Raw genomic sequence first — 18,088 nt, 5'->3', positions numbered from 1 at the left:
CCCTCGAGTCTGATGTTTCCCTTGACTTCATCTCGGGTAAACATCAGGACTCTCGGGAAAACAGGGTTCGCAAATACACCAAATTTGACGTATTTTACGCCAAAATTGTTCAGATGACTCCACAGAGGTTAAGGAGGGAGTCACTTCAAGTCCAGAAATTTTCGGTAAAAACACAGTTTTGTCCTTACCTTTTCACAACAAATACAATTGATGTTAATTGTAAACATTGTAAACCTTAATTAAATCATCAAAATTAAAGAATCATACTGCACGAAAAAACAGGAAGAGGGTTAATAAGGATCAAAGTTTACTTGATGACCGCCATCAGACCACCATCATGGATCTGAGCTTTCCAGGTCAGCGGACCGCCACAGCTTCTTCGAGTATCCCTCACGATAGTGTATATGTTGTGGTTCAATTTTATCTTTGGTTTAATTTTTATTTTCTTTTGTTTTTGGGTATGGTAATGTATGATAATGAGTTTAAAACAAAAGAAAATAAAAATTAAACCAAGGATAAAATTGAACCACAACATATACATGCCAGGACCATGTGCTGGAAAGTCTGAAAATGGCTTTTTTCGTTGTGATTCTTGAGTCCAAAAAAAATATTCCAAAGTTTGTGAAGCAGAAGTCACAGTGACTCCACTCATCAAAAAAATGTGCAAACACTGGGAAAACAAAACTAACTGTTTCCCTCAGGATCTGACATTAAGTGTATAATGTTTTATAGCCTGATCAACCATCTCTTCTAGTACAATTAACTGATGAAACAAGCTTGTCATTTTTATTTTCCCCTTGACATAAAATACACAAATCCCAGTTAACACGAAATGCTGTTCGATCCATTGTATAATCCATTTTTCACACAGAATGTAACTGATAAGTAAACACTCTGTTTGTGAATGGCACCATTTGGAGAAAATCCAACAGTCATGATACATGATACTTGGAGGAGCTGAATAGTTCAGAATTAAGAAATAGACTGTTTGGCATTTCACATAACACTTCTGTACAGTCTATTATGACTCTTGTTGTGGGAAATGTCTCCTAGTTGTAGCTTTCGCTAAGTGCCAACGAAAGAAAAAGAATTTGCCTACATCACTGGTTTTAGTTCCAATGTTTATAAAACCATTTCAGCTGCTGATGCGAGAATTTCCACTACAAGCACCCCTTGTTCCTACATTTCTGCCATGCTCTTGGCCTTAAAATCACTCCTATTCTTCTGCTTAGACATTTTTGAACCTTAATCTTGTCAAGTTTCAAGCAGCAAAAGGGAAATAACATTTATAGGTTAGTGCGAACTTGAAATAGCAGAGGACAATGTCTGAACTTTGAAGGTTTGTTTACAACAAAGGTCACCAAAAGTCACATCAAACTAAAAGTGAAATCTAACACTACTAAAATCTCCAGGGAATCTACACCTTACATTACACTTACATTACACTTTTCACAGCATGATCGAGAATTTTTCTGCCTGCTGCAACACCTTGCGTGGCATTAAGCTGGCTGCCTCGCAAGCCAACTGTCATCGCTCGGCTTCCTCGCAATCAAGAGGCATGATTTGTGTTGTACAACAGCTCTACATGTAGATGGCCAAATGCAGACTTGCCTAAACTTCAAGTACATAAACAGGGCTCAAAGTTTAAATTTCAGTTTGGGAGCACTTGTGCTACCAGATGTAAATTTTTATGCGCACTGCCGAAATTCTAGGCGCACAGCTGAAAATTTTAGGAGCACAGCTTATAGTGTTGGGAGCATTTATTTCAAAAGAAAAAGTAAAAAGCTTAACAGTGCCACGTCTATTTGTCATCTTCAGTTTGTTACTTTTACTTCAGTCCTGTGATTGATAAAACACAGCCGATTTGCTACGCAGTAATACCGTTGTGATTTTTAATACTAATTTCTCTTTTTGACAGTACAGTTGTGACTAAAGAAAACTTACACTTGAAAAACAATTCAAAACTGACAACAATAAGTGTGTCGAACGAGAATGAAAATTAAACTTTAATGAATTTGTTAAATGCGCAATGACTTACATGTAACTAGAATACGACTTAAAAAACTTTCTCACCCGGAAAAAAAGGCTCTTAATCCGCACTGTTTTTGTTTTGATTGATGTTAAAACTGAACGTTCGACATGATTGTCCATTGCACAAAAAGTATGTGTTTCGTTCGTAGCATATACAGTCGACTCCTGATAACTCGAACCTTCAAGGGAAATCGAAAAAAGTTTAAGTTATGGGGAGTTCGAGTTATCGGGAGCTCGAAGAAAATAGCCGAGAGTAAGGTAAAAAACAGTCTTTACTGCACAGTGACCATTTTAATCACATTTAATTGTAGACATGTCAAGTGAAAATTAAAAGATACTTCTACATTATAAATCAGAACGTAACGTAACAAACCACAGCCTAAATAGAGCATATGTTTTACTGTTTTGAGAAGTAAAGCTTCTTCACGTTAGCCTGTGACACTCAATATCAGCCTCCACTAGTAAACTATACTCCTACAACACGTCAATAGGAAGTCCAAAATTCAATGTTTCGGATGCCTGTAGACAGCTTTTTTCCCCGACTTTTTAAGGGCTAAAAACATGGTTCGAGTTATCGAGGGTAAAATTATTTAGAAAATGACCTGAGGGGAAACGAGAATTGTTCCGAGTTAGCGGCAGTTCAAGTTATTAAGGGTTTGAGTTACCGAAGGTAAAATTACAGTGAATGTATGGCGGAAATCCAGGGGAAATCAATTTTGGTACGAGTTAGCGCGAGGTTCGAGTTAGCAAGGGTTCGAGTTACCGGGAGTCGACTGTATTTGCATGTGTCAGCGGTGTTTATTACAAAACAGAAGAGTCTGGGATGGAGTAAAACATCAAAACGAAAAAGAACATTCGAGTTCGTAGAATCCATTGGGAGAAAAGACCAATTAAACATACACCGTCTTTCTAGTCCGAGTTCATAAGTATAGTCGGAAGTAAGTCAGTTGCACTGTGCTTTGGGTTTTACGGCGCACAGGTGCGATTACACATGAATTTTTAGGCGCACAACCAAAAATCCAGTCACATGTGCGACCAGTTAGTCACTAACTTTGAGCCCTGATAAAATTAATGCACTGGATAAAACTTCTGCTCACTGTTGCTTGTACCACACCATATAAGTTGGCTAAATGTCGCTCAGAAAATCCTCTCCTTAAGCGACACAGAACAATAAAAAATTCCTCCAAAGGCCTAAGTTTTCAGCGGCATCCCATCTTGGTTGTCAGCACATTTTTCCTTGTTGTGAAACTCAGAGTTGCAAAATTCCTCTGCAACATCTGAGCTGATCCTAGAGCGAATGCTTTACTCTTACTGTGTTCGATTTATCTGCATTGATGCTACTGCAGTAAGCAAAAATTGTCTATTATACTAACGCTTCAAAAGTGGGTTGAGTTTGATCGTCTGGGTGAACGAAGTCCTGTATAGGACTGTTGTTGTTGACAGTGACTGACGTTTCGACAACCTATGCAGTAGTCATCTACCGCACAGGTTGTCAAAACGTCAGTCACTGTCAACAACAACAGTCCTATTCAGGACTATGTTTACCTGGACGATCAAACTCAACCTACTTCTGAAATGACCCCTGGGTTCAAACCTTTCACAGTTATACTAAAGCTTATAGCGAATATTTTGCCATGTTAACATTTTCATTCAAAACATTGTTCGATTTTTTTTATGTATTTCATCTCTATGCATTATTAATTTTATCACTGGATTACCATTAAGGGATACGGTAAGCATGACCTTGGCAAAATAAACATGTTGTACTCCCTAGAAAAGAAAATGGTCATATAACATGGCAAAGGGGGAATTCCTATCACGCATCACGCCGACTTTTATCATGGAAAAACAAAATAAATATTAACTACATTACCAAGTATCCTATTATTATTTGATCGGAGGAAATCAGAGGTCGACGAATGAGAAAAAACGGCAAGAAGGTGGTGTCATAACTATCTATTTTTAACACAGGCGGCCCCAGCTCACTACAGCAAGGCGGACGTGACTCTTGCTTGCGAGCAGTATTGTGTTACAAACGGTTATTTACAAAGGCTTGTATGGGATGTAAACGGTTTTTCGTAAAAGAGAGAAAAAATGATATGTTTTTAAATAAAACAGACTTACCTTTTTGCCTTATTGTATTCTTTGTTGTTTGCCCGCGTCTCAGGCCGTTGCCTGGTCCCTTAACGCGTCGTCGCAAGCATGCAGCAAGTCTTCCAAAAGGTGTGTTTTTTCGTAACACCATTCCCCTCCAACTTTGCTGAATATAAAAGTAATATTTTACGTTTTTCTGAATCTTTTGGCATGCCATGGTCTTTAACAGGTTACTCGCAATAAATACAACATAACCAACCTTCTCTGTATACTGTCTGAATTTCTGTTTTTCGGCAGTTTCCCGCAAAACCCGGGTCAAAATGGAGGCAAGCTACATGCCACTCTCGCAAAGGCTCCTGGGACTGAAATAAAAGGTCATGCCTCCATGTAAGGTCCACCGAGCGTCCTTTACATGTCTTCCGCATTTCCCCGCACCGTTTAAATGCGAAAATGTAGCCTCTGCTCGCAGGGTACGCACCGTTATGCAAATGTCGTAGATTCATACAGGTTATAAGACACAAAATTAGTCTCTCCCTGACCCCCATGAATCCTTCTTAGCGGAGCCCCATGGCTAAGGAAATGTGGTAAGCTACCCATCCGAGAAAATTTGGTAATCACGTGACCGTACACCGAGCGAGCGAGCGACCGTCCGTCCGCCCCGCAGGCATACCAATGTAAAATAACTCAATCAACAAGTATGGCAACCCAAATGATAGCCTGCGAACAGCAGACGCATTTCCGGTCGTCACTTTGCTCCCTCCGAAATAGCGTCTGCGAACCCGAGCGGCAAAACAATTTCCGTGACGTAAAACCTTTTTAGCCAATCAAGGTTTAGCTCGTAAAATCAAGGAACTAATTCGCGAGACTTCTCGCAAGATCGTGTGCGGTGGATATGTTTACAAGTCGAAATTGAAAGGACGACGTAGCTTGTGTATAGCCGCCCTTTTTTCTCTGAACGACACGTTTACGAAAGTTAATTTGCCAGGATTGTGGGACTGATTGATGAAATAAGCATCAAGAGGATTCATACCGAAGAAAAGATTAGAGGACATTTTTTCTCTATCTGCCTACGGAGTCAATGATTTATCACAACTAGTTGTTTTGATCATATTTGAAACGATAAATTTCCTAGTGACAGTAGACGCATCATGCCGTTTGTTGCTTCTGCTCCTTTCTGGTTCCTGTCAGGAAAGTATGCTTTGGAGAACTCTTCGATAGTTTGTCGTGTGCCGCTTTAGATATTTTTTAGTAGATATCCTTAGTACGTGTGGTAATTAATTTCCCAGGCGTGGTTGCTTCTCGGTTCAGACAGAACTTTGATCAGATCGAAAGCAGTTTATATTTGTTCTTATATTTTTTTAAATTCATGTTCTTTTCAAGGTTTTAATTTTCATAGTTTTTTATAAGATGAGTCGAAGCGTCATGTAGCTGAAATGTCATCAATTTACTGCTGAAACTATTTATTTCACGCTGGGTCTGGCCCAGGTTTATAATATTTCTGATCATTGTGTTGTGGCGATATTATTGACGAGCGATTGTCAGAGATTTCTGAATCAGTCAAGGATGTATCTGTATAATTGATTTACCACCTTCTGTCAGCGCTGGTTAAATTTAAATAAATAAGTCTGAGGGCGATGTCATTAAGCTATGTTGCTTTCCTTTCGCTGTAGCGATTATTTTGTCCGGGTTTTATGTCACGTACTACCATAAAGGCCCACATCACATACACAGCTTAAGAAGCAGTTGCTTCACAAAGACGTCAGCATTCAACGTCGCAGGAAACCTTGTGATGGTCGTGAAATTCACGTTCCAAAGCGTATTCGGTAACTCGCCTAAATCCAAGACATTCCAGTGCGCCTGGTCACGAGGAGTCATTCGAGATGTATTCTATCCTTTGATCTGATAGGCCAACATCAAAAAAAAAGGTTTTACGTCACGGAAATCGTTTGGCTGCTCGAGTTCGCAGACGCTATTTTTCGGAGGGAGAGAAGCGACGACCGGAAATGCGTCTGCTGTTTGCAGGCTACCCAGATCTGGGTAGTGCTTCTAATTGGCCATTTGCACAATGACGTCATTTTACTACTACGACCAGAATCCTTTTCGTTTTTCATTTCATATTTACATTTGGTAATCCCATGAGGCTTAAACAACAAAAGTGCTAAATCGCACAAGAAAGCAAAACCCTGAAGGATGCTGATCGTGGTAGCCAAATGACCTATTGGTTGAAACAAATTTCCCTCGCAGCACGACCAATCAGAAGCACCACACTTAGGTCTAGTGACGCGTCATCAGTATGGAATTTCTGCGCTTGTTCCTCAGACATCATTTCGTGTTAAACCAGTGGTGGCGTCGCAAATTGTCGGCTTTTTTCTCAGGCCATCAAGTCATTTTCATTTAAAACCCAGAACAGCGAAACAAATAGCGCACGGGCAAATACGTGATCAACCGTCACTTCAGGGTATATTAGAGTCCCCTACAATATTCAACTCACAAGCAGGACTGGGTCATGACTTCATATACCGTTTGTCAATTATTTTTTTAATTAATGTTAATGAGATTTTAAAACACGGACCAATCGTTGCGCCCTATACTACTCACACATTTTGAAAAACTCCTGTTAAATCCGCCCCCACTCGCAAAAATACCAACTTTCCTGACACTTTTATGCTTGAACAAGTGAAATCTCTCGGCTCTCCTTTATTATATCTGAAACTGACAAAGAGTACCCCTCTCAGTCGTAGACTCCCAATATGGGGAGTACCCCTCGTGGTCTGCAAGATATTGCCGGTTTATATCCCCTAAATCTATATCCTATAAGTTTCATAAGAATATTCACGTCAACATAGACTCGTAAGGCGCAGTTCAAAGGACGCATCTCACTTGCGCCAAACCTAATGCAAATAAGTAAGAACAATAGATGTTTTTGTATTTGCATTAAATTCGGTACATATGAAATGCGCCACGTTTGAACCAGGCCTTAATAGTTCATCGAAAAAAAAAAACACTTCCATTTAAAACTTCCAACAGCTGCATCAGTTCAAGTTCAATTCTGTACGCACATTGTTTTTAATTAGCTTTACAAGTTTGCCAACTATAACAACATGGAAATAAAGTACTTTGCGTAGTTTTTTTTTTTTTTATCCTGTTCCGTCATATAGCCAATATACATGCTCTCTGTTGTATGACCTCAGACGAGATCAACAGTGCAGGCTGTAGAGATACAAATGTGTTGTCAAACCAGTTAGTTTAGCCAGTGACGATAAACCAATCAGAATTCGCACTAAAACATGTAGCCGCTGATAAGCGCGGGAAAAACGAGAACACCCACGTTATGATTAGTTGAAAAAAACGGGAGGGGTTTCTTAGCCAATCGCATTTTGAAAAGCGTAGAAGCGCAACATTACTTTGACCGTTTCGAATTGAAACTTTCCCAACAAAAAGCAAACGTAACACTATTGACCACTCCAGAAATACCATAACACACCATAATGCTCTTTGTTTGTCACTCCAAAATTTTGCTTATGTATTGTCTTCAGTTTCTCTTGGGAGTTAAAATGGCCCCAAGAGAAACTAAAAACAATGCTTATGCAAAATTTGAGGTGACAAACAAGAGCATTATGGTATGTTATGGTATTTTCTGGAGTGGTCAATTTCATTGATCTATAACAAGGTATTTGTGATTTGCTGCACAAACATGACAGATATTAACCAAACACAAAAGCACGTATGGATAGAAACACCTACTTATTAAGGATATGAACCATCGCTCTTTTCCCTTCTCTTCCCGTCTCGACATCTTGCTGGTAGGCTAACTAGGATTCAGTTTGGATGGTCTACGTCGCAAATGAATTGACGCCTACACAGGTGATTGACCACATTTCTTTTGTCACAGAACTGTCTTTAGCAACCTCCATCATTTCAGAGTCAATACCTTCTAAGAGTTTAGTGTGAAATTGGTGCGACAACGCTAGGGTGAAGGGGGAATGTCACTTTCCTTCATTACCCTCCCCTCCCCTACTCGTAGAAACAATACCCCTCCTAACGTTTTCTTCACGGACTAAAGTAGACTTGAACCTACAGAAAGGAGGACAAAACCAGTAAACTGCGTTAACTATGCATTAAGGGGAAAAGTAGAGGGAAAGAAACGGAGAACGCTTGCATGTGTCGAAAGAAAAACTCTTTTATTAATTTAATGGAAATATAAACATAGAACTACACGGAAGGAGTGGATTTTGTCTTTCCAAATGGTATTCGTTCTTGTTACTTTTATAGGGAACCTCTTAAACCATCAAACGTAGAGAAACCTTTGATTTTTAAATCAAAAGAGACGCACTTTAGTCACTTTATTCCATGTCTCCACCCTTGCCCTCTGTCAGTCTCTGTCAGCCCCCTAGCAAGCTCTATATTTTGGACATTATCGCCTCTCGCAGCTTTTCCCCTCGCTCAGATAGATGAGCCTACAACCAGGGGCTTATGTGCAGGAAGGGAGAACTTGTAGGCAGTAGTTGTCACTCATAGTACTCGGGAAGTGATCGGATCTTCCGAGAGTTTTCCAACTGCCCCTTATACCCCCCAACATGCATTTTCAGTACCGGGCCTCAACACAATTAACACACCAAATGGCCGCCAAAGAAAACAAATTTTAAGCATCAATAAAGTGAGTTATCTTTATATAAATTTCATACGTGAGAGCCCCCTGTGGCGAAATGAAGAGATTGCTTACGGGCAGACAAAATACTTTTGAACGCGCGACTCAACTTTTAATTTCTTGATACGGTAGGAAACCAAGTCACTCATAGCACAATACAACATTATATTTTATTCAAGAAGCACAAAAATTACCAGTCAAACATCTTTAAAAAAAGAGTTTGTCTTTATAACTCACGTGAAATATCTCGCGATGTCATGATCACTTCTCGAATGAAAAATCCGAAGAATCTATACCCTGGCGGCGATATCGTTTCGTTTATTTGTTCTCTTTTCAAAGTTGCCGACTCTGATTAAATATGCAATTCATCTTTCTAAAATTATAGACCTGCATAAAACATGACAAGTTTCTGTCGATTTGTCCAAAGATAATATTAATTAATTACTTCCATAGCTTTCCAAAGTTATTTTGATTTTTATTATTGTTGATACATCTATCGCCGAATTTTTGATATCAGCCAGACTTGCTTACTGGGACAATGTTTTTTTCTCTTAAGATCAACATTTCCCGACAGACTTGCTTGACGATTTTTCGGCATCTCGTCAGATCTGAAAAAGCTCAGTGTTCAGTCTGTGGAAGGCGCTCAGTCTGGTGAAAACATAAAGCTGTTCTATTTTACAGTCCTACTTCGTGATGTTTTATATTTTCAAAAATTTTCAATAAGTAACAAGTCAAACAGCTGCACTTTAATCACTGAAGATAAAAAATTCCCCGTTTCTTTTGGCAGTGTATGATTTTTTTTCCACATCAGTTGTAGTTATTTGCTTTCTGCTCTTATCTGTTTCCATTGTTCCCGAAGTCTTATTTCAACAAAATGCCCGGAAAGACAGTGAAAAAGCAAAGTATTTTGACAGTGGGAATAGCATGGTAGGAAAATAGTTCTTAAATTGCAAGATAATTAAACCCAACAAAACATCGATCTTCATTCATTCGTTACTTGAGGCAATCAAAATATATTGAACGTGAAACCGAAAACATCATGTTGCTTGAAATTCTTATTTGTGTTTGATCAAATCCGCGGTCGATAAGGGTACTTGAAATAAACGAAAAAGGGAACATATACCCTCATAAGAGGCTTCAGACAATAATGCTGCTTGTAGTAATTTGATACTTGGACGATCCCTTCAGGTTATTTTTGCTAAGAGCAATTAAATATTCAATCTACTCGATAAATGAGCCGAAAGAAATATTGAATTGCGTAATAAATCATTTCTTACCGTTTCATTTTTGATAAAAATGATATTTTCTTCGACAGCTGTATAGCGACTCATTATTTCTAACTTTAATATAGTGACAATAATGATCGACAACCAATTTCTCTCTACATTAATGACACAATGCTTGATACAGCTGATAATTAACAGTGTCTAAAGATCATCTTATGAGAGGCACTATTCATGAAATGCTAAATTCTCTGAATGTTATCAAGAAGAGTCAATGGAAGTAAATAATAGCATTTATAGCTGTGAGCCAACTGCAGGTGTTGTTATCAAAAGCCGGAAAGTAAATTCTAAAGCATCAAACAAAACCGTGATTGATTATGTAAGCAGCTTCTTTGAAGTCAAGAAGAACTTATACGTGGGTTTTAAGGCGTTGTTTGTTAGTTTGTTTCACTAATCGTACTCTGACTATCGCGGAATATATCACAGGGTTGAAAAATGGCCGAAAAATACAACTTATCCTCTGTCGGACTAACGCAAAGTTATTTGAACAGCTCAAGAGCACCTGTAAAGTATGTGAGATCTGAGGCTGATACCCTCATGTTTTTAATATTCTCGGTTTTGCTTGCGTTTGCCATTTTATCCGGAAACACGATGGTTATGGTCGCTTTCAAGCATTGCCGAAAACTCCGCCGACGGAGCAACATGTTTTTAATCAGTCTAGCATGCTCAGATTGCCTCGTGGGCATCGTGTCCTTGCCTCTCTGGATTCTCATCTCCGGTATCGGAATCAGCAAAGGTGAAGTTCTTTACTCATTCTTTATCAGCTTCGACATTTTCAGCGCATTGACCACGGTTTTTCACCTAACGGCCATCGGCGTGGAGCGCTACATGTCTGTGTCGAGACCGTTCTTTTACCAACGACTACCATCATATTTCTACACTGGAACAATCGTGATGGCTTGGATCTCAGCTGCGTTGGTCGCGTCACTAAGTCCGCTGCAAAATTTATTCAAACTTCAACGCTTTTTTGCTCCCACCTTCTTCTCTGTAGGTTTCCTAGCCCCGCTATTGATCATCAGCGCAATGTATGCTGGGATATTTCGCATCGCTCTATCGCTAAGTCGCCACACACCTGGTATGACTGAGCATGCGTGCGAAACAACCTGTAATGAGAGAAGCCAGTTAAGAAAAGAGATCAAACTAGCGATGACTTTGACCGTTGTCTCGGGGTTTTTCTTCCTGGCCTGGCTTCCATTCTACGTGCTGTTAATGACCGCGGTGTACTGCCCACGCTGCTTGCCGGGATATCCAGGTTTACAACGACTGGTTGATTTTGTCAAATGGATGCATTACTCCAACAGCGCTGTGAATCCATTTGTCTATGTACTTAGGGACCCGGAAGTAAAGAAAGAGTTTATAAGGTTGATTCAAATCAGACGGCTGTCAGCCAGGTTTAGCCAGTCGAGTTCTCGATCGTCTAGATCTAATCGTACGTCCAATAATATACAAACTGCATGAAAATAACACTGGAGCATGCAAAACTGATGTACACCAAATTGCAATGACGTTGCCATCGACCAATGAAAAAAGGGAATTAAAAAATGCGCAACGCGCTCGCTACACGCTCAGGTACCAGGAATCTGATTTACAGCTTTGCTTTTTTTCTTCGTAATCTTCTTACTCTTCTCAGTAACTCTTCCACTTTTACACTAACTTTCTTTGGGTTAGCTGACCGGGAGACCTTCAGTATTGAATATCTTATCGCTTACATTGCAACAGGTTTGCTATTGTTAGGGAATAGATTAGCCTACGCACAGTCGCAACTAATAATTACCAAAGAACCAAGGTCAGCTCTAACACCACAAACACGACCACCTGTAAAAAACTAACATCTGACAATCCAAGCGAATAACATTTCTAATATGACAATAAGCAAATTCCCGAGCTAAGCATAAATTTAAGTACAAGTAAAAACAAAACATCAAAACAGGAAAACAGTACGTGGACAAAAACAAGACTTAATGAAACAAAAACTAAACTTAAAAGATAAGATGGATCCGTCTTAAAAATAACTTTCAAAATACTTCACAACAATAGGAATAGACACGCTCGTTACATTCAGGGATCTGGTCTAATAATTATGGATGAAACTAAAATCTCTTTTATGGTGACCAATTTGCCTTCTCTTAACTCGACAATCATGAGACTTTGAAGGTGTACGCACGGAAAGAAGAGTTAAACTGACGAGGGCACTCTAAATTAGGGGGATGTGGGGGCATGCACCACCAAAAAGTTTCCAAATTTAGGGGTTCTGAAGTGTCATTCCCTGCGTTTTCCGCAGGATATTTTCATTAAATAAACGCGAAGAAAAATGCAACAATTATTTGTCTATTCAGGGTATTTTACATCTCTAGTAATATCGATAGGCTCCTGCGATAATGTAGTGTTTACGAAATAAAGGGTAAAGCAGTGATGCCATCAAGGAAGTTACAAGTAAAGGACGAAAGGTCTACCTCTCAGAGGGGCGGAAGACACCAATATAATGCGAGAGATTTATCAGTCATCAGAACTTAACGGTAAAAATGCTTTTAGAAAATAGTAATAAAAGTTTCCAGATTTCATCTGAACGCACGCGCGTATTTGTGTACGTGAACGCTACGCTCCTGGACCAACTGATGTCAAATTGAAGTAATATACCGAACTAAAAAGGGCTTTCAGGATATCAAAATATCACTCTGTTATTTGCATAGCTAAGTACTCTTTATTAGCCTTTTTTGTTTTTGCTTTTCTCTATGGCAAGCTAGATTGTTGCAATTAGGTGTATCTAACCAAACTCTTCTAGACGAGACTTGTGGCCAGATGACTTACTCAAATGTACAGTGTTTAGTCTCAGTAGAAACCAACCTTGTGTTCCGCTTTTTAGGGGTCTTGTATATATCGCAGGTGAAAACCTCGTGAATTATGACGATGCAACCATTCCGAGGGTCACAAGCCATCCGGATTTCCTCCGCGCCTCGCATTTTTGCAGCTTGCTCGCGCGTTCTCGCACGAAATGCTTTGTTACTGGAAATTACTAGAAACCTGTATTTAAAACTCAGTCTGTTATCTAACTTGCGTTGCAATTCTTAGACTTAATCCGAGTTTGCGTTTGGCAAACTGAAAATGAGGCCTTAGACCACGTTTCTGTTTAGCACAAGCAGGAGCCCATCAAATTTCATGGGCTCGGCACTAGCTAAACTCCGTTTAAATAACTAGCCCGGCCTTAGACTTTTGAGCAGTGAAAATAATAACTTTACCTTTGAAATATCTTTTTAAGCTTTTGCAATTTCTCTTGTTTGACGGCAATAAAAAAAGGCCTCGCCTCGGCTTCTTCCACTTTTCATCTTTCCCTTTCCGTGCGCGCTTTCTAGCTGCCTTTCCCAGGCTCCTCTGGCGCAGAGGTCACTGTGATATGGCGATAAAGTTAGGATTCACTCCTTTTTTATGCCATACAATGGGAAACAGGTCACAGATACAGTTAATAAAGAACTATTCATGGTGGTTTTGCATAGAGAATTCTAGACTGAGACCAAAAAATTACATACATTTAACGCTGTATTAAGCGCCCTCATGCAGATGTCTCCAGCTTGTTTTGCGGCTTTATGACAGGGGATACATAGACACAGGTTGTTCCCCTGGCTAAAAGAAAGTTAAAACTATTTTCACCTCGCTATGTTCTAGCATGTTCAGAGTTATCTCTAACAACTCCTAAATTCTCTATTTTCAAAACGATACCTTAAAAAAATGATAAGCCCCCAACTCGCTTAGAAGGGCTACTAAAAAATGTTCTATGTGGGGAGACTTCGCCCCGAGGTCCAACCCCTTACCCTTTCATATACATGTACCATTTTCGACAGAAAAGGTACACCTGTCGTATACCTACTATTGACGAATGGTACCCCTGTCACATACCTAGTTTGCATCCCTTTTAACTGTTGTCAAGAGCCATAATGGGACTATAAACAGTGCGCTGTCTTTTGAAGATAAATAAATCACTAAACCCCGTCATTTAGCGCTTCAAGGGCCTTTTATAGACCGAGATGACAGAATTTCTCTATCCTTTCAGTTATATACTTCAGCTGGTGAAATCCCTACTCTTTTATATACCTGACGTCCGAGGGCGCTTTCCATTTGCTATTAATCATGACTACCCAACAAGATTAGTCTATTTATTCCTGGTATGTAGGGTTTGATAGATTCAGTGCTGGCAAAAGTGGCATTAAATGCAACTAGCAGTGCTTGTATATTTCTAAAATTATGCCAATAGTTATGATAGTTGTTATAAATTATGCTCATTTTAGCAACAAATGCAGCGATTACGCTTACTACGTTTTACTTTAAATTTGGCCTCTGTCAGGAACTATGCAACAAACAAGCAATTGGCAAACACATTCACGCTATTTACATTATTATTATTTATTTTATTTATTATTTATGGTCTGACAACCATAAAAACTCAAACAATTAACAACCAGCAATTGGACGCCATCTTGGGTAACCAAGATAGTTATTCGCATGCGTTGATTCCTGTGGAAAAAGTCCTGTGTAACGTCCTGTGAGTCCAAGGTCCCATGAATGTGCGGAGAAAAAAAATGATTTTGTTACTTAAATTTGCCTGTAACACTGATGTCCGACCAAAAACATTGGTTGCACGATCAATAAACGACAATTTTGTAAACAAGCCAAAAGAGCAAATTATGCTAGTAGTGCTTTTTTTTGGAAAATAGGTGAAAATTATGCATGTGATGACGAATTATGCCAAAAATTATGCTAGCACAGTCTATCAAAGCCTAATATATATTGGGTATGGCCGACAATGGTGGGTTTCAGGGAAAATTTTGAGGAAAAAAAAACTAATATTTAATTTTCAAAATGACCTGTCCGGCCGGCCAGCTCTGACTTTTGGAAGGCGCCCTGAAAAAGCTGCCTCTTTTGGGCGGAACCTCCTCGTATTGGCCAACTGACATTGTGACATTTCTATCAAAATGACAGGTATTAATTACTTGTCTTTCTTTGCTAAGTGATGACCTTTAGTTGCTCTAATTACTACTATAACTTTAATACTTACATAGCCATAACATTTTTTACAAAGTATAAAATTCATTACTGATAAATAAGGTAATAAAAAAGAAGGAAAAAAAAGAATTAAACTAGTCAGTATTTTCATGGGTGATTTCTCGAGATCACGGTCATCAATTAGAGATCAGCCTTTAAATATCAGTTAGGTGGGTGTTTTGACCTCACATCTCTTTTCGAATAGCATACAACTATCCCCCGAAAAGGAGGTGAATAGGGGTGGGTATATACCAAGACCCGAAACGTTGAGGTCTATATGTAGAGCTTTTTTCATCAGCTGATCTGTACGGACTGTACGATTGTGGTCGTTGTTGTTGTTTTAGTAGTAGGTCAGCTAAACAAATTTTAAAATTGTTTTTCACGCAGTTCAATTATATAATGTTCTTCGGTTTCTAGTTATTTTGCACATGCATCACCAGTTAATTGAAAAAAAAAATTTTCAAGTTATCTAGGGATGGGAATTTGTGTTAATTTCGTTAAGATAAGAATAAGATACATGTTGATATATGTTTTTTGTCATAATGTACATATCCTACACCCTCAATTTATTCGTTAGAGATAAGCAATTTGCTTAGCGTTAAATTTTTTTTTCACAAAACCTAATTTGGGAATTTTCTTAATTTTTCAAAGTCCGCTTTAGATTTATTATATTGAACACATTCTTTCTTTGTACCATTTTGTAGCAGGGACAGGTTGTCCGCGCTATGTTCACTAAGGAAAATTCAATTTGTGAAGCGCTCAAGTCCTTTTAACAAAGTCATGTTTTTTCATATAACTTTTATCCATAATGTTACGTAAAATTTACTTCCGTGTCCTCGTTTCCAAGGAAAATTGAGAGTGAAGTTCTGGCACTACTTGATTAATTCTACAAAGTCTTCCAAAAGGACCAAGAAGGCGGGCAAATGATCTCCGCATCTCGGTGTCCCGAAAGGCATAAATTATCGGATTGACTGCGCTGTTCGAATATTGCAACCACTTCAGGATATCAACCATGAAAAACTGGGACTCCAGTGTAGACGGAAGGCATGGAAGACAGTACAGGTACAGCATATTCACGACGAAAAAAGGAAACCAAGCGATAAAGAAAAGACTTGTCATTAGCAGAAGGGTGAATGCCGTTTTACGTTCTCTCTTCAGCCGATTGCCGCTTCCGTGTTCCGGGACGCGCTGGATTAAAATCTTCGCTACGCGAAATATCCCAATATTTACAATACTGATGACCACCAGAGGCGCTAAAAAGCACACGGCAAATAGAGTAACAGAATAAGCATTGGAGAATTTAAGTTTCAGCGGTCCATCTTGGAGATAATTTCCTGGATGGAGAGCGGCTACTAACACTGCCAAGCCCCATGACACGGCGGAGCCAAAAGCGTACGGTCGGACAGAAAGCGTCTGATAATAAAACGGTCTTGACACCGCGATGAAACGCTCAAATGATATAGCCATAAGGTGAAGATTTGAGGCTATAGCACTAAAGATGTCGATAGCGGTGTAGATAATTGATATATGCGCCGGAACGTCCCAGCCTTTGGCGGTACCGTATATCCTTATGGGAACTGAAACACCACCCACAAGCAAATCTGAAAACGCTAAGCTCACCAAAAGTGAATACGTTCCGATGCGAAGTCGACGGTTGCTTGCGTAAGCTGCGATCACGAGAAAATTTCCACCCACGATGAGGAACATCAAAAAGGCGTTTACTACAATTCCTGTTGTGATGTCGCTTTGAACAAAAGCGCGCTTAGCTGAAGAGTGCGTGCCATTGTCATGATCCTCAAGAGATGTTTCTGTGTTATTCATAAGGAACACCGGCAACACTTTAAAGTTAACGTGTTTGGCGATTCGGCCAAACGAAAAAAATCGTTTGCAAGAAGTCAAAAGTCAGTTGTGGATATATGTTAAAACTCCAATCTGTGATTGATCTGTGTCACTTCTTGTTGGATCAGCTTTTCTTTTTAACTCGTTGTTGACAACTGGTTCGACATCATAACCACGAGAAGAGGGCTATAACTTGAGACCTTATGCTTCGCCTTTGAATGCATGTAGATCCGACGGACAAGACTGTAGTGAATAAAAAGTATTAAGCAAAATTAAGGACCGATACCGGTGGTTTGTCAAATTAAATAACATAAAACTATACTGTATTAAACACCAGAACCTGTCCATCAATCAGTAATGTCACCTGCGTCCAGCTCAAAAACTTCCTTTTTTCGCGGACAGCAAAGGGATTTTTATAAAGGCAAGTTATTAAAGAAATGTATTAGTCTGACAAGATTGTATGATAAAATTGGCAAATTGCGAAATTTTCTGACGCGAATGAATGATAACTAGACAATTTCCTAGTTAATAAATCGCGTGTGTTTGCAGGTCGAAAATTTCTGCAGAGGAAATGAAAATAGAACAACAGCTGTCAAAATCTTTTTTTGCGATGTTGTTCGATAATGAAAATATGCTCAAGGCTTCCGAGAGAATAAATTTGTTTTAAATACAAACCGAAATTGATTTCGATACGTATATTAATGATACAAAGTTAATTATTTATTGGAAAGAGAAAAATTAAAGTCTATCGTTGTGTATCTGGGTTAATGCTTTGCCCCTCTTTCGAGTCTTCAATTTAAAGGATCAGAATGAATTTTTCTTTTATTTGCGAAGAAAAATGCTCGTTTTTTGGGCAACTGTAAGACGACATCGAGTATGAATAAGTTAAATAAAAATTGTTGTCAATATCCTTCCGATAATGTTTTCGGCGACAATTTGATAAACTTCACGTTCGATTACCAAGAAAGCTCCTCAGGCTGTTCAATTAAAACACCGAATTGAATTTCCAACAGATGGACTTTGAGAATTTTGTTATTGCAAGCAATAAAAATGTACGCTTAATTCTTCCTTGATTAGCGCTTATTCAGGGTACTGTATGCTAGGCCAACAGGCGTACAATGTTTGCAGGTGTATTTCAAATGCTACATACATACATACA

The 18,088-nt window shown here is 39.0% G+C and overlaps 2 protein-coding genes across 2 annotated transcripts; one reads left to right on the top strand and one right to left on the bottom strand.

The window, feature by feature from the left end:
• The first annotated feature begins 10,491 nt into the window (after positions 1-10,491).
• Positions 10,492-11,514, top strand: LOC140944514 (probable G-protein coupled receptor No18). The gene has a single exon (XM_073393641.1). It carries the CDS (start codon positions 10,492-10,494, stop codon positions 11,512-11,514), a length of 1,023 nt encoding a protein of 340 aa, XP_073249742.1.
• A 4,372-nt stretch (positions 11,515-15,886) lies between these two features.
• Positions 15,887-17,140, bottom strand: LOC140943007 (beta-1 adrenergic receptor-like). Its single transcript, XM_073392035.1, has one exon. It carries the CDS (start codon positions 16,909-16,911, stop codon positions 15,913-15,915), a length of 999 nt encoding a protein of 332 aa, XP_073248136.1. The 5' UTR covers positions 16,912-17,140; the 3' UTR covers positions 15,887-15,912.
• Between the last annotated feature and the right edge of the window lie 948 nt (positions 17,141-18,088).

The sequence above is a fragment of the Porites lutea genome, chromosome 7 (genome assembly GCF_958299795.1).
Source record: "Porites lutea chromosome 7, jaPorLute2.1, whole genome shotgun sequence".
Lineage (NCBI taxonomy): Eukaryota > Metazoa > Cnidaria > Anthozoa > Scleractinia > Poritidae > Porites > Porites lutea.
The sequence above is the reverse complement of the archived record's forward strand: the minus strand, read 5'-3'. Positions and strand labels throughout refer to the sequence as shown.

Excerpts from the sequence above, each read along its gene's own strand:
- LOC140943007 (XM_073392035.1), bottom strand. The coding sequence starts at position 16,911 with ATGAATAACACAGAAACATCTCTTGAGGATCATGACAATGGCACGCAC.
- LOC140944514 (XM_073393641.1), top strand. The coding sequence starts at position 10,492 with ATGGCCGAAAAATACAACTTATCCTCTGTCGGACTAACGCAAAGTTAT.